A 15210-nucleotide genomic window follows, 5' to 3' on the forward strand; every position below is an offset into this window, starting at 1 on the left:
GTGGTAGTGTTAAGAATCACATAGGGCCAATTCACACTTTATGGAGGTAGATGTATTTTATACAGGTGTTTCCTGTGGGAACTAGGTATATGAGATGTGTGATTGGCTGTAGGTGCATGTCTCCATTTCACACCTTCCAAATTTTCAGTTGCACTGACATAACACACAATTTGGCCCTTTATACTGGCAGGTTATTAGTGTAGCCAGTGGGATGATACACCAGCATGACTGAATAGCTCTTGTACTTTCATCCTCACTTCTCCAAATGATTTCTTTATCTCTTCATTCTTCCCTGGAATTAATGAAATTATCTTTGTCAAATTGTGTACCATATAAACACGTTCTCCACCTGCCTACCCAGAGAAAGTATAGCAACTATTGTCAATTTTAGAGTTTGGCCTGGTTAAAAATGTACAGTCCTAAGTCAAGATAATGTATTGAATTGATGGCCTTGGCTACAGGTGGGAACTTTAATGGCATGGAGTAAAGCAGGGTAAAAAAGTTGAACAGTAGCAAGATAGAAAGAGATAGCAAGTGCAGGAAGAAAGACCTTCTAAAACCAATCTCTGTCATGCAGGCTAAACAAATGACAGCATTTGTGGATATAACTGATGCATGATGAAAGCAGTAAGACACCCTTTTTAGATGTTCTCCTAGGTTCATACAAGCCACCTAACCATGAGCAGCTGATACAAATTCTGTGAAGGAAGGTATGTGTACCCCACATGGTTGTATCATTTAAACATTCTCCCAGCTGTGCAGTACTTGTTGACAGGTAAACAGTTCCTGTGTGGCTGGATGTCTAAAGAGCATCCACTGTAGAATATGTTGACTGCCTTTCTTCTTGACTGCTCAATACAAAGTAAAAAATATTGGCCCTGTGGACTCCTTCTCTGATCTTACAGCTCCAGCCAAATGTCTGGACCTGCATAGCCTGCACTGAAAATGGCCTCCACACTTTTTGGTACTCACATATCATAGCCTGCAATCCTAAAACAGGCCCAAAAGCAAATCTGCTCATGTTACATTTTCCTGTCTTTCAACCCATAAAAATCCCCGAGAGAGATTTCCTTGTTCTTCAGAAATAAGTCAGTAAATTAGGTAGATGGAGTGGAGCAAAATTTATGGTATAAAATTTATATGTACAGATCTGCTTTACGGAATTAATACTGTCTTGGGGAAATTCAAGACATGGGTTAGGCAAATGCTCTGCCTAGTTCAGCTCATGTATATCTCATTAACTTTTATTTAAGTGGCTCTATTGCTGTAATTATTCATTAGTCACTGCAGCTAATTTAACTTCTGCTAAATTTCATTAATGCTATTTTCTGTCTCTTCCACTGAAAAGTTTGATTTGATCTCAGAGGACTTGAAGCAGGTTTCTAAATCTTAAGACTGCAAGCAAAATGTCCTCGTATGTAACTTCAGAAGTCTGACGCGGAAACTAAGTATCTGATTTCAGGCAAATTGTCGACATGGCTTTCTACTGTGAATTGAAATGAGACAAGAAAGTCGTTCCCTTAATGCTAACACAAATCTTTTCTGTCCCTATGCCTAGGGAGGGATAAACCTGTTCCCTTCTGTCTTCCCTCTCCTCTCCCTTCTTACCTGCTGCTACAGGTTCAGGGCCCTGTTGTCAGTGGCCTTCCCAATGCTCCCCCATCAGTGCCGCTTCTGCTGTTGCTGCTGCTACTGCTAGTGGGCTGGCAAATAAGTGGAGCAAGTGAACAAGCAGCCATGCCACACTGTCATGGCCTGCAAACAACTCAGCTGCCTCCTTTTCTGGTTGCCACCAGAAAGCAGTACCTCGCTCCTTCCTGTTAGCTAACTGGAAGGAGGGGGAAAGGATGAACAGTATAGCAGTGTGTAGGGAGGTGGGAGGAAGGCTCTAGCCCTATTCCGCCTGCCATGGTACAAGAAACTGTATCAAGCAGAAAAATAGAACAGCAACAGCTGCAAACTGATACAGAAGGGGGACCTAGAGCTGGGAGCCTGGGTAGGTGGCAGTAGTGGCCCTCTCCTGGTTTTTGGGCACAGGATGCTAGTACCTCCTGTACTAATCTTTTAGCAGGCTGAGGTCATTCCATCACAGCCGTCTGGTACCCTCCAGGTGTTTTGGAATTTAACTCCCATCAGCCATAGCTACCATGGCCAATGGTCAGGAACCCTGTCAGTTGAGGTCCAAAACATTTGGAGGATGCCCGGCTTGGGGAAGAATGGTTTATGTTAACCAAGAAACAACCCAGGATGTAGCTAGACAGACAGGAGCAAGTTTGATTTTAAATGGGTGAGGACATCAATGAGAAGGACCATGTTTAGTAACTTACCCCTGAATCACATTGACTGGGTTTGGATGACAAGCCACAGCTCATCATAGGTTATTTAATCCATGGTGTGCCACAGTGCCCATGTGCACCGTGTTGCCAATGCAGCCCCTGCTTGGTGGTTGTCATGTTGTGCAAATCCAGTAAGCGTGGGTTATGCATGGGTTAAACAGTGCTCACATAACCGTAAAATGATGCTCGCATAAACCACACTCACCCGGTTTACATGCCACAATAAACCGGTTGCATATTAAAATGCCCTGTACGCGCTGCAGCCTCATGTTATGTGAACAGCCGTATTATGTAAGAGAGTTGCTGTTATTCATTCCTTAAAAGGAAAAGGAAAGCATCACCCTTAGACCAAACTGGATGCAGCAGGCAGTCATGGTTACTCATCTGTCTGTCCCATTCACATATAATGTGGAAGGTGTGGATATTGAGATTTAAATCCAACTAGGATTGAGATTGCTGGGTGTGTGTGAGGTGCTGAACCCTTCCCTCCTGCTCTACTGTAGAGGAGCCCTTCAGCACTTCTGGCACTTTTCTTCCAGTCCGCCTCCAATATTGGAAATGAGCTGAGCTGCAAAAGAAAGTATCTGAAGCAGTAGAGCTCAAGGAATTCAATGGGGAAAGATTATGCTCCGCTCTCTGTGATGCCTTTTTAAATCCCCTAATTCTCCACTTTATGTGCAAATACAGCAGACATATGAACAACAAAGATGATTCTCCATTGTATGTAGTTTGGCTCCTGTAGGTAATAAAGAGAAAGGAAGAGATGAAGGAATCTAGGGGGAAGGAAGAACTGGGGTTGAGGAGGGAGAGCATGTGCCAGAGGTGGGGGGGGGGCAGCCAGCCAGAGAGGAGAGAACTGATTTAGGGAAGGGAATTGTGTTCTTGCACCTTCCCTCCTATCTCTGAAATTTCACAGGCCTCTCACTAGTCCTTTCAATTAAAGGTTTACTGATTTCAGTTGCTAGTTATTCAGCCTAGATGCGAAGTCAGAAGTGAAGTTTTAAACCTAGTTCCTAATGTAATCATATTCAACCTGTTACGGCTAAGAAAACGAAAATTGCATTAAAATGTATTAATGAACATGTTCTGGCTTGGCTGCTTTATGGTTTTGTGTTTGTTTGTTTGTTTTATAAAAAAAAGACAAAAGAGCCACTAGAACTCTGTAGGGTTTTTAGAAAGAAACGTGAACAGTTTTCTTGAAATAGCAAATCAGGGAAATCAAAGAAAGCCGGTCTGGTACCAAGAGACCTTTAAAAGGCAACAGAGAAGATGGACTTTGTTGTTGTTTGCTGTTTCTTAACTTCTTTTAATGGTGGAAAACTGACTCCCTTGAGGAACTATTCAGTTGCCCCGGGGCTCATTTTCGAGCTTCTTTACTGGAAACGTTAAAATGAACTTGACAGATGAACAACTCCTGCGTTAGTGTTTCTCAATATTAATGTGGGATTTTCTTCCCTCAAAACACTGCCCCATTAATCAATCTCTGACTGATACACGGAATTGCGTTAGAAAGCCGATTGCTATGGAAATTAGCACTTTTCAAGTCAGTACATTGCATATTGACAGCATTTCCATGATTACTTGAATGTGGTGTAAAGATTACCGCTGGAAGGAAGCCCAGGGGGAATGCAACAGCAGGAAACAAAAATGTTCCCTGATTCTGTGGAGTAAATCTTAACAAAAACAATTCCGATATTATTGGTGTGTGAGGTCTGCCTCAAATGTTGACAGAGAGCCTCCTGCTAAGCTCAGTGGGCATTGGAGTGAGCCATAAATCAAAGGTTCCACATGAAGCCTACTTTTCACTTAGACTGTAGCTTTTCCTCCCCTTAAAACACCCACAGTTCTTTGCACTGTAGCTACGTGCTTTCATTTTTATTAGCATGATTCATCCCACTTAAAATATGCCATTCTGTGTACATTTACTTTCCCTGTCATAGTTAGTTTATAAGTTAATGGTTTCTCCCAGAGTATCATGACCTCAGTCCATTGGTGTAAGTTGGGCCATGGGCACTGGGAATGAAACCCGCTAAGCAGGGCACCAGCAAAAGTGAGAAGGCAAGACATGCCAAAAACAGCCAGCATTGGAATACATTATTGAGCAGGAACCCTGAGCAGCTGTCAGAACATAGACCACTCGTTATTATATACACGCTACACTGATTGGACCAGCTCTCCATGGCTTGACAAGAGTCTTTCCCAGGCCTGCCTGAAGGTGCAGGGTATTGATCTTGCAGCCTTTTTGCATAAACACATGTGCTGTACCACTGGCCTACTATGGACCCCCTCCCCATTCAGGAGGACTCAGACCAATATATAAGAGATATGACCCAATGGCAGCCATTTTAAAATAAGATAAAAGTAAAAAAATAACACACGATTTTTCATTGTTATGTGTGAATAGCCCCACTAACTAGATGATCTGACTTGGTATAAGGCAGCTAATGTTCATAATGGGGATTTGCTTTTTGTAGTAATTCTGAAGAGAGCACCTTTTTTCTTTCCCTTCTCAGCTACCTCCCACTGCTTGAGTAAATCATCTAACCATTGCAAATGATCATATCTTTGATAGTATATAATTTAATAGCATAATAAAAAAGTTTTCTGCAGCAGTATTCTGAAATTTGGAACTTATACCAGATGTATTCTTTAGAACAGATCTAACTATTGTTGTTGTATATAACTATACAATCTGCCTTAATAATGTGGCTGGATATATATATATATATATATATATATATATATATATATAATTAGAGCTGTGTAATAGCAGCCATGGAGTAGTTTTTGCCAGGTCACTTTTGCACATTCATGTGTAAAAGTGGCAAATCGTGGATTAATCAATTAACCCTGTGCCTGCTTACCCTTCCCTGTACCTGTTTGCATTCTCTTCCCCTCCTTATTGTTTTACTATGATTTTATTAGATTGTAAGCCTATGCGGCAGGGTCTTGCTATTTACTGTTTTACTCTGTACAGCACCATGTACATTGATGGTGCTATATAAATAATAATAATAATAATAATAATAATAATAATAATAATAATTAATTGTAGGTTACTTAAGTAATTTATGATTTGCTGTGGTGTGTTCCATGGGTATTTTTTTTTTTAATTTTCAGGCTCTGATCAGGTTGATTGGCAATTGGAACATGATATCCAAACCTGAACATGATAGATTCATTGTGGGTTAAATAACCCACAGTAAACTTCAAAATCCACAATTTGCTGCTGTTGCATGTGAACTGGGTCATTAAGTAATGTGTAAAGAATCTAAAGCTTTATTCTTTGCCTTCCCATTTATTTCATTGTTGGAGACAGCTATACACATATATGAACAGCCATGCTGGATCAGATCAAGGGCCCATCTATTCCAGGACTCTGTTCACACAGTGGCCTACCAGTTGTCAACCAGGGACCCATAAGCAGGACATGGTGCAAGAGCACCCTCCCACTTATGTTCCACAGCAACTGGTGTATATAAGCTTACTGCCTCTGACACTGGAGGTAGCACAGAGCCACCAGGACTAGTAGCCTCCAGGAATTTATCCAAACCCGTTTTAAACCTGTGCAAATTTGTGGCCATCCCTACATCTTGTAGTGCATAGAGCTGGCTCTACTGCAATGCCTTCAAACAAAAGAATTTTGGTGTATCTGGCCAATGTTTTAATACTGAAAGCACTGGATTTCCGAGAGTGACTTCAACCACAGTGGAAATTTAGAAGTAAATCAAAAATAGGTTTGTTATTTCCTAAAGTGAAAACTTTGTCCTTTTGAAATATTTTTCTGATTTTTTTTTCATTCTTAAGATTTTCTGAAACACTAAACTTTAGCAGTATTTACCAAATGTGTAATTGATATGCCTTTCCGTATTTTGCCATCTCAGTGTATGCTTAACCTTTAAAGTTTTGGCAGTGAGAGGTTTCGTGTACCATGACTGAAATGTCACAGGGCAAGTAGCAGATATGCATTGGACTCTATTTTTGCCTGCCACCAGTGATGCCATCAGGGCAGGATTGCGGGCAGAAGTCCAGGCTCCCACCCAGCCCAAAGCAGCCAGGCTAGGTTACCATACTGTGAAGTATGGATGTCGCTATCACCTGACTGGGTTCAGGAATCTGGCGGACTCCCCTGCTTCCCCCCCCCCCCCCCGGACCCAGCTCATTGGGCTGTGGCGAGCTCACAGACCTGATCTTTGAGTGCCTCACAGCTGGCAACTGTCCGCCCTCGTCCAGAGCCTCCATTATGCCCAACAATAGTGGCTCCGGAAATTGCGTATTTCCCATGTCACATAAATGGTGGCTATAAACGCCTTTCATTTGGCATAAATGGTGGTTTACGGATGCTCACTAGGCCACGAAGAAACTCGTGCAGCACTGCGAACAGCGGCTGCTTGGTGAGCGTCTGACGGAGCTACACCTACTTCCCCGGGGCGATGGCTAGGATGTTAGACCATTCAAGTGTAGATTCTCTCTATCTTCTTGGCTGCCACTGAATGTTCTTCCTCTGATCTGCGTTGAAGTTTGTGAAGGGCAAACACTAGTGCTCCTGAATGCCATTATAGGTTAGGCTTCATTTATTTTCTGAAGCGTTGCTCACTATTATAAGGAAGACTTCGCATTGCACATTATGACAAACATAAATGCCCCCATTTTATGACTTTTAGACTTCACAAATCATCAGTTTTCTAAGTGTTGGAGGAATGCCACAATACTTCCAGTTGACACAGTCAGTGAGATTTGCAGGTAGATAGGTGTGTGGGAGAGAGTGTGTGTGGAGAACAATGAGGGATTGTTCCTTCAGAATAGGGTTTAGTAGTTCTAGCTAAAATTATTCTTCGTGTTTCACATAAACAAGAATGTTCTCGTTTAACCTTGTCTACTCTTGTTTTGTAACAGCCCCTAAACTAATATTTTGTCTCCGAATAGTGATTCTCAGGAGCCAGCACAATTTGCTGCGTATTCCGCTGCCACAGTAAGGAACATGCCTGAAAACCCAGAAAATGGTGCAAATAGAGCAGTTTCTGCCAGTACAGCATCTGTACCAGCCTTCAAGCCAACAGGTCCTCAATATGCTGTCAAAACCTCAGGCTGGCAATCTTCTAATCAGCCAGGTAAATTTACCAACAATTGCTTTTATTTGCTCATTAACGAATGCAAAAGCTTTTATATGTTTTTAAGTTCATGTTTGTATCAGTAGTCTTTCTTTGCTTGTGTGTTTAAGAAAAGCATGTAATAAAAGTAATACAGATTTGAAAGTAAATACAAAATAAGCAGCATATCAGAGTAAAAACGCATCCCACACCTTGGTTTGAGGCAAGTAGAGGCACATTCATGACCAGTATTGCTTCCAAAAGCATAAAATAATGTCTTCTTAGATTAGAAGAATTTTATTTTATTTTTGCCTCTCTAGGAACCTGTTCACATGTTGCCTGAGTGTTCAGATAATGTCTCAGTTCACACAACACTTTTCTCTAGGCAGTGTGAAAACTCCACTCAACGGTGGAGTTTTTAGGAGGTACTCCCCACACAAAAATTTTGAGCTCCGCCATTGTGTGACTGTGGGCTCCTATGGAGTAGAGTAAAACTCAACACAACATTTGATTGACAGTTTCTCCGTCCTCTTTCCTCCCCCAGTCCTCCTGATGCTATCCCATCAGCCATTGCTGCGAAAAAACAATCCCAGCAGCTCTCCTAGAGTGGCACTTTGGCCGCTCTAGCCAGGGAACTCTGTAGCCTGTGGGGAAACTCTACTCAATGCAGCAAGAAACTCCACGGAGCCCTCCAGACAGCACAAAACACAACAGTAGTGCAGGAACTCTGTTCTGCACAGCATGGATATTCAGGGTGGAGGGGGGTTATATATATATAAAAAACCTCCACTGTGGGGTGGAGTTTTCCCTCCAGACAACTGTGGACTTCTAAAACCAACATTGAGAAATGTGTTGTCTGAACTAAGCCAATATGTGCTGTACACTCCATTGCATATATATTTTTAATGTGAACGGGGAAATTTAGGTCTCATGAACTAGGGATGGAGGATTTATGTGAGGATGCCCGATAGGTGTGGGGCAATGAAGCCTAGCAACTGTTGTGCCAAAACTTCAGCATACTTACCCACCTACCCAATTTTACTAAATATTTGTAGATTGAGGGTATGGTTTGAAGGCACACAGTTCAGTGCATTGATGAAGCTAAGCAGGTTTGGGTGTGCTCAGTGACTGGATGAGAGACCACGAGGGAATCCCATGTATGGTGCCTTGAGTTCCATGACGAAAGAAAAGTGGGATGAAACTGTCGTATATATTAAAAAATGATAAATAGGCTCACTCCAGCATTCTAACACATGGAGAATCCATTTGCCTGATCTACATGTGTATGCCGACCTTTAATCAAGTGAAACTGGTGATTTTTTCCGTAATTGTCAAGTGCCAACATTTCCCTAGTCAGGGCCCCACCAGAACATTTTAATCTTTCCATAACACCATAATCAAAATTTTAACTACTTTAAAGTATATATTGCACATGGTTATAATTTTCTTTCTTCACAGAAATATGGATATTATTGTGCCATCATTCCTTATATCTGTATTGTTCACAAATGCACTTGTGGCTCTACTTCATTTCCAAGCTGTCATCTCAGCTGGGTTTTATGTGTTTTGAAAGTTATTAATCAAGGGTGTAGAGTTATTGTGGCCTTTCTTCTTACTTTCTCTTGTGAAAAAATGGCCTCGCAGCGTAAAGCTTTCATGCCACCTATCTTAAACAACTTCTCCAAGAACTATTTGATAAATTAATACTTTTATTTTCCTTCAGAGATGACATATGCTTACTTATAGCAAATGTTTTCAGATTCTACGGATTCATTCTTATGATGCAAAACAATGAGATTAATTTTTATGAACCTGCTGGAGAGCTTTGGTTAGGGTGCAGTATAGAAATATAATAAATGAAGGAATTAATCCATCAGTGTGTGTTTGAGGGAACATAGATCATGTGAAGATTTTCTCTTTAAAAATAAAAAGTGTGTGTGTGTGTGTGTGTGTGTGTGTGTGAATTTTTCCAGGATTAAAATTTTCAACTTTGATAAATGCATTGTATTGTCAAATTAATTAGCAAAATAATTAATGAACACATGTTAAATTGGGGGACTGGAATGGGTCCAGTACTACTCAAATCTGAAATCAAGTATCAATATTTCTTCTTCATGGACTTTGTGCATCACACACACAGGCTCTACACCTGCAGAAGCACTGTTCTATGTACAGTTCTTAAGACATGCTAAAATCAGTACATTAACAGTTTTTAGTTTATCTGCACTCCCACTCCCCTTGGGCTACAATAACACACTAACTAAACAGACTTATTTGGGGGTAAATCCGATTGACCTCATTGGGACATTTTTCTGAGTAAACGTCTATAATATTATGTTCTTAGAATCCAAACAGAGTAAGAGAACCGTGTACTAATGAGTTGTCATCTTAAAATATTAACAAACTAGCAAACAGAAATGGCTTGGCACAGGCTGGAATAGCCCATACAGCAGTTCATTCAAGCAAAGTTATGCAGCTGGCAGAGTTGAATACATAGTGCGCACTCCACCTGAGTGAAGCCACATCTGCTGGCACTCCTAGATATAGTTCCTACCATGGTGACCCTTATAACTTCTTGAGGGAGAGGTCTGCCTACTCCATTTTGCTGAGGATGACTGCCTCACAGCAGTGGGGAGAGGAACCATATGATTCTGTCCCTCAGACTCCTCCTCTCTGGCTTTTAACTGTGTTTACTGCAAAGCTATGCTTTGTCTAGTCAAAAACAGCGATGGAGTGCCACCTAGTGATTGAAGATGGTACTACAGACTTCAAACACAGGTTTTTAAAAAACAAATAATGCTGAGGTGCATACCTCTAGGGCAGTGGTTCCCAAACTTTTTCAGGTAACCGCCCCCTTGGTTCCACAAACTCATGCCCAGTGCCCCCTACCCTACACTATAAAAATCATTATTCAGAATAGCGGTTTTCAACGATCCACTAAGGAAGATAATAATAATAAAATTCAAAACAGTAACAATTAATTGAATATTTATTCAAAATCCGAAGCACCCACTGCAGGCTTGCCGAGGGAGGAAGGGAAAAGAGAGCGAATGCCTCTGTTTTGCAGCCAGCGTGGCAGAGCACACCAAGCAGCGTATGTCTCTTCATTAGCATTTTGGTGCTTTTGAAACATTTCAATTCACCGTTAAAAGGACTCTTCTTAAACGGTATTAATACATGTGTGGATTCTTCCCGTATATGGCTTGGGACCAAACTACCTTCTCCGATAAAAATGTCCCTGGGTTTTAAGACCTTCTGGAGAGGCACTTCTTGAAAAAGACCACCTTGAGCGCCCCCCTGCTGCCCCCTTGCCTCTTAATGCCCCTCTATGCAAACCCACTGCCCCCAAGGGGGCGGTACCCGCCCACTTTGGGAACCACTGCTCTAGGGTCCCCTTAGTATGCATCCTAAGTTTCAGGTGTCTAGGTTTCATGATCTTGGTGCTGTGACACTGGCTGACAGACATGTATCATCTTTTGTTATTATAACTAGATAGTCCAATAAAAATAATTTCCAAGTGAAGCTTCTAATTTGTTTGAATATTTAAACCACCCTAAGTGGACTTCATTGAATTCAGACACTCACCATCAAATATTTCAGTTCATCTGCTTTTGGCTAATGGAAAAAAGCATATTTCAGATAATGTACATGACATTAGTATGACATACTTGCAGATTTTTTTGTTTACTAAATGTCAGTCTATACTAAACCTGGTCTCTATCGATTTAGGGAATTAGAATTCTTTTTCCAGAAAATATCTATCGCTATATAGAGCCCATCCAGGTATTTGCTGTAGTTCATACTTAGATTGATAGTAGATATCCCACTCTTCTATGTGTCCAGGAAAGTTGAAGGCCCAAGATGAACTATGGAATCTTTGCAGCTGAGTTTTCTCAGTGTGCTTGTTCTGTGCCTAATGGCTTAACATCTCAGCACTCCAGTATCCAGTAGTTGTGGAAGACCACATGTTTTGCCTGCAAAAGATCCCAGGTTCGATCCCCAGTTTCTCCAAACTGCTGCCTGCAACCCTGGAGAACTGCTGCCAGTCTGTGTAGACAATACTGGGCTAGATGGACCAAGAGACTGACTCAATCTAAAGCAGCTTCCTATTGTACCGCACCTCAGATTCCTAGAAATATAAATTAGATCTAAACAACAGGACAAGATAAACACAAATTTATAAAATAAAGGTTAAGTTCAGAATTCAGTTAATAAAGAAACAGAAGTCAATATATATAACTATGATGCCAGAATAAACAAATGCTTCCAGTTTTTAAATAAATACAGTTTCAACATGCTGTAACACTACCACAGTGAGTCTGTTGTGGTTCTGTCTCTCCTTCTGCCAACCTCCGGAGGTATCCCTTCAGAAAACATGAACCCCTAAAAGTCACCTCTTCAGCTTCAGTCAGGCCTGACACACAGCACAGATCTCTGGTTCTATCAGGAACAAACACTTCTTCTGATAACAGTAACTGCTTCTTTCTCTGTTGAATCTTTTACTCTTGATCTTCTGCCATCTCAGGTGCTTATTCTCGACTTCATCTATTTCCTTCTTGTTCTCATGATGACTTTCTTTAGCTTCCTTCTCAGTCAGCCATGACTCCCTCATTCCAGCTCTTCCTTCTCTCCTTTCCTCTCCACAACAACTGCCAAAATTCTTTTTCTGTTACCTGCGCAATTTGTTCCTTTGCCCCACCCGCTGCTGTATCTATCTGATAATTTCAGCTGCTTCTTCTACACGATGTTCTTATCCAATAGAGGTTGAAACACCTTACATTTTAGAGCCTTTTAATTTCTCGAGAGTTGCCATCTGAAACTGGCCTTTTAACAAGGAATAGCCCCAAGCTTCAGAGTTCATTAGCGAGTTCTATCCTCCAGTTTTCTTACAAGATAGTTTCCCCTTCACCTGTTTTTGGAAGTGTGCAAGTTGTAAACCAGTTTGTTCAAGCATACTATAACGGGATTTTCCCATTCTGAAAAATGTGCTTACAAGCTGGGGGGCAGGGAATCTAAATCATCCCAAAGTAAAAGAGAGCGCATATGGCGTTAACGTGGCATGCATTTTTAATCATGTGTCCTTGGGAGCATATGGTTACATTTCAACTGTTTAATAAAATAAATAACTCTTTGGGCTTTGGACATGTGGAACTTCAGAGTATCCTCAAGGTGGCGATAAATCATCACATCAGGAGCTTGCTGTGTTGGCTTTTATTGCTGCACATTGTGAGATGAAGTTAGTGTAGATCTTTGACCACAGCTTACATTTTTTAGTGTACTGTGTTCTTTTGCAGATACACTGCAGTTAACCAAAATGACCTTGAATGTTTAACCTACAGGGTATTCTGTGTGGTGGCTAAAAGTGAATGTGTTGTTTAAAATACTATTGTACAATTCTCCAGAGGTTCTTACTCTTTATTTTCAGAATCTCATTTCAGAATTCCGTAGCTTTGATATCGTCACTACTGCTCTGCAGTGTTTGACATTAAGTGTCAGAATTGTGTTATGCACCGCACCAAAGAGTCAAGTTACATGGTCCCGGCCCGAAAGACCTTGCAGTTAGTGACAGCGTACCTATGCTGTTAGCAGAAGTAAATGATGGCCCTCTTCAGAAGACACCTTAAACCTTGCTGGTTAAGGCTTTTGGTTAAGCAGCAGGGTTTAAGGTGTCTTGTGTGATGCATTTTGCTAAACCCTGCTCACTCATTAAGCACAGTCAGAACGTCTGCAGCAGGGTTAGCGGCTCTAACGGTGTGCGACAGCACAGCTTGTGGTTACTGCTAACCCCAGAGCCTGAAGTGTCGTATGAACAGACCCGATGTGTCTGTTTTTCTGGGCTGTGCCACTCAGTACAACAGGTACAGGTTTGAATTGGTAGTATCCAACATCACCCTATGCTAATGTCAATGATGCTGTACAAGCATAAACGATCGCTTGCATGATGCCTACAGTGCTTGCTGGTACTATGGGTTTTCTGGGGAAACCCATCACGCTAGCAAGCGCTCTTGGCATTGCAGTAGAGATAATTTACGTCAGTGTAATGTCATTTACATTAATTGTAGTGCAGTGTTGGATACTGCCCAAAGTTTGGATGTTTTCCCACATTAAAAGAAAATCAAAGAAGCAACAACAAAAAAGCATTTCCCCTAGAAAACTAGCATGATTAATGGCTGACTTAACTACACTTCACTTTTTTTATCTGTTGTAGTTGTCTCTATTGTTTAATTTGTTTTATGATCTGTTGTTTTGTTTTTAAATGAAGTAAGCGGAATTCAGGCCTCTTTTTGCTGTGGAAGGGCAGGATATAAATGAATACCAAAAGAAATCACAGAGAAGGCTAGCCTTTAATAAGGCACATGTAAAGGGAGAAGGTAGAGCAGCAGAAAGTGTTCATCCAGTTGTTTGTTTGCTTGTTCTATGGATATCTTTGGCTTTATTTCATGAGGCTGCCTTAAGAACTCTTTAAGCTGAATGATAGGATTCAAATCCAATAATAATAATAATAATAATAATAATAATAATAATAATAATAATAATAATAATAATCCAAAAGATGCAAAGAAAGGTATTGTTCTTGCATATTTATAAACAGCCTCGCTTGGCATAAATAAGGGGTCAAACTGCATGTTACTTTAAAGATGTGGCTAACAGTTCCAACTTTTTTTCCTTGCTCAAAAGTAAACAAAGGGAGCTGATCTAGATCAGGACCCTAGCCTGGGGACTTAGAGGGAGGGGCTTTGACATTTTGCTGCCTACTGGGTCCTGATCAGGATCGGGAAGCCACGCCTTGCAGTTTTCATTGACCAAAACGGGTGCAATGAAATGAATGAATCTTTTCTTCATTTTTGGCAATGAAAATTGCAGATGTCAAGGCCCCTATCTGGATCGGGGCAACAGTACAGGACAGAGGGTTAAAGTTCTCTGTGACCATACACTAGGGCCCTGATCCAAATTGGGTCCCCCATGCTTTCTTTTGATTAAGGAAGGGGAAAAGATGTAGCTGCTAGTTACGTCTACAAACTTGCGTGTAGTATTACTCTTGGAATCACTTGTAGTTGAACAAGCAGAGGAGTCTGAGGTTGGTGGAACTTCAAATTTCGATTTCAGAGGTTTGTGTTGGTGTAGAAAGAAAGATGGGCTAGTGCAGAAGATAACACAAGAATGTCATCTGCAATAGTGGGAGAAATATAATTTTAACAGAGATACCATTAATTGTCTGAAGGTGGGAGATGAGTGACAAGAGGGAGTAGAACACATTTTTTATAACTGTGTGGTTGTAGGGTTTTTTTAAGTGTTGGAGAATGTAATGTGACTTTTCTATTTAAATGAAAATAACAGCCATAGCAAGGTGCGATGTTACTTTTATATCTAAAGGCATTCATGCAAGGGAGAACATTTTCCATGAAAAACAAGGTGAAAGAAATCCATTTGCATTTAAAAATGCATTGTTATTCCAGCATATTTAGTTATAAATGTGCATTCATAAACTTGTTTTGTTTTCATAACACGACAAATTTCCTGATGATGAATGTTGCCTATGAAGAATGGAAGAGATTATATAATGACAGCTGAGCACATCTGGAAATGTTGGACTTGGATATTAAGAGCTAGATGATCTGAATTTTTATGAAAAACTGAACCATATGCGTGCATAGAGGAGGTACCGAAGGTTCTCGTATTCATTTCAGTTCCTTCTAGGACCTTCTTGTCGTCCAAATATTGATGGGCTGCAACTCCCATCCATCCTAGCCAGCATAGCCAATGGTGGAAGTTGCAGTTCAACA

General features: G+C 40.9%; 1 protein-coding gene across 1 annotated transcript in view; it reads left to right on the forward strand.

Moving 5' to 3' along the window:
* Positions 1-15210, forward strand: part of PDLIM5 (PDZ and LIM domain 5) — a 148198-nt gene that overhangs the window by 96723 nt on the left and 36265 nt on the right. The window contains exon 10 of the mRNA XM_063135882.1: positions 7263-7447. Coding sequence (XP_062991952.1) covers positions 7263-7447 — 185 coding nt within the window. The remainder of the gene's footprint in view (positions 1-7262; positions 7448-15210) is intronic.

The sequence above is a fragment of the Elgaria multicarinata genome, chromosome 10 (assembly GCF_023053635.1).
Source record: "Elgaria multicarinata webbii isolate HBS135686 ecotype San Diego chromosome 10, rElgMul1.1.pri, whole genome shotgun sequence".
Lineage (NCBI taxonomy): Eukaryota > Metazoa > Chordata > Lepidosauria > Squamata > Anguidae > Elgaria > Elgaria multicarinata.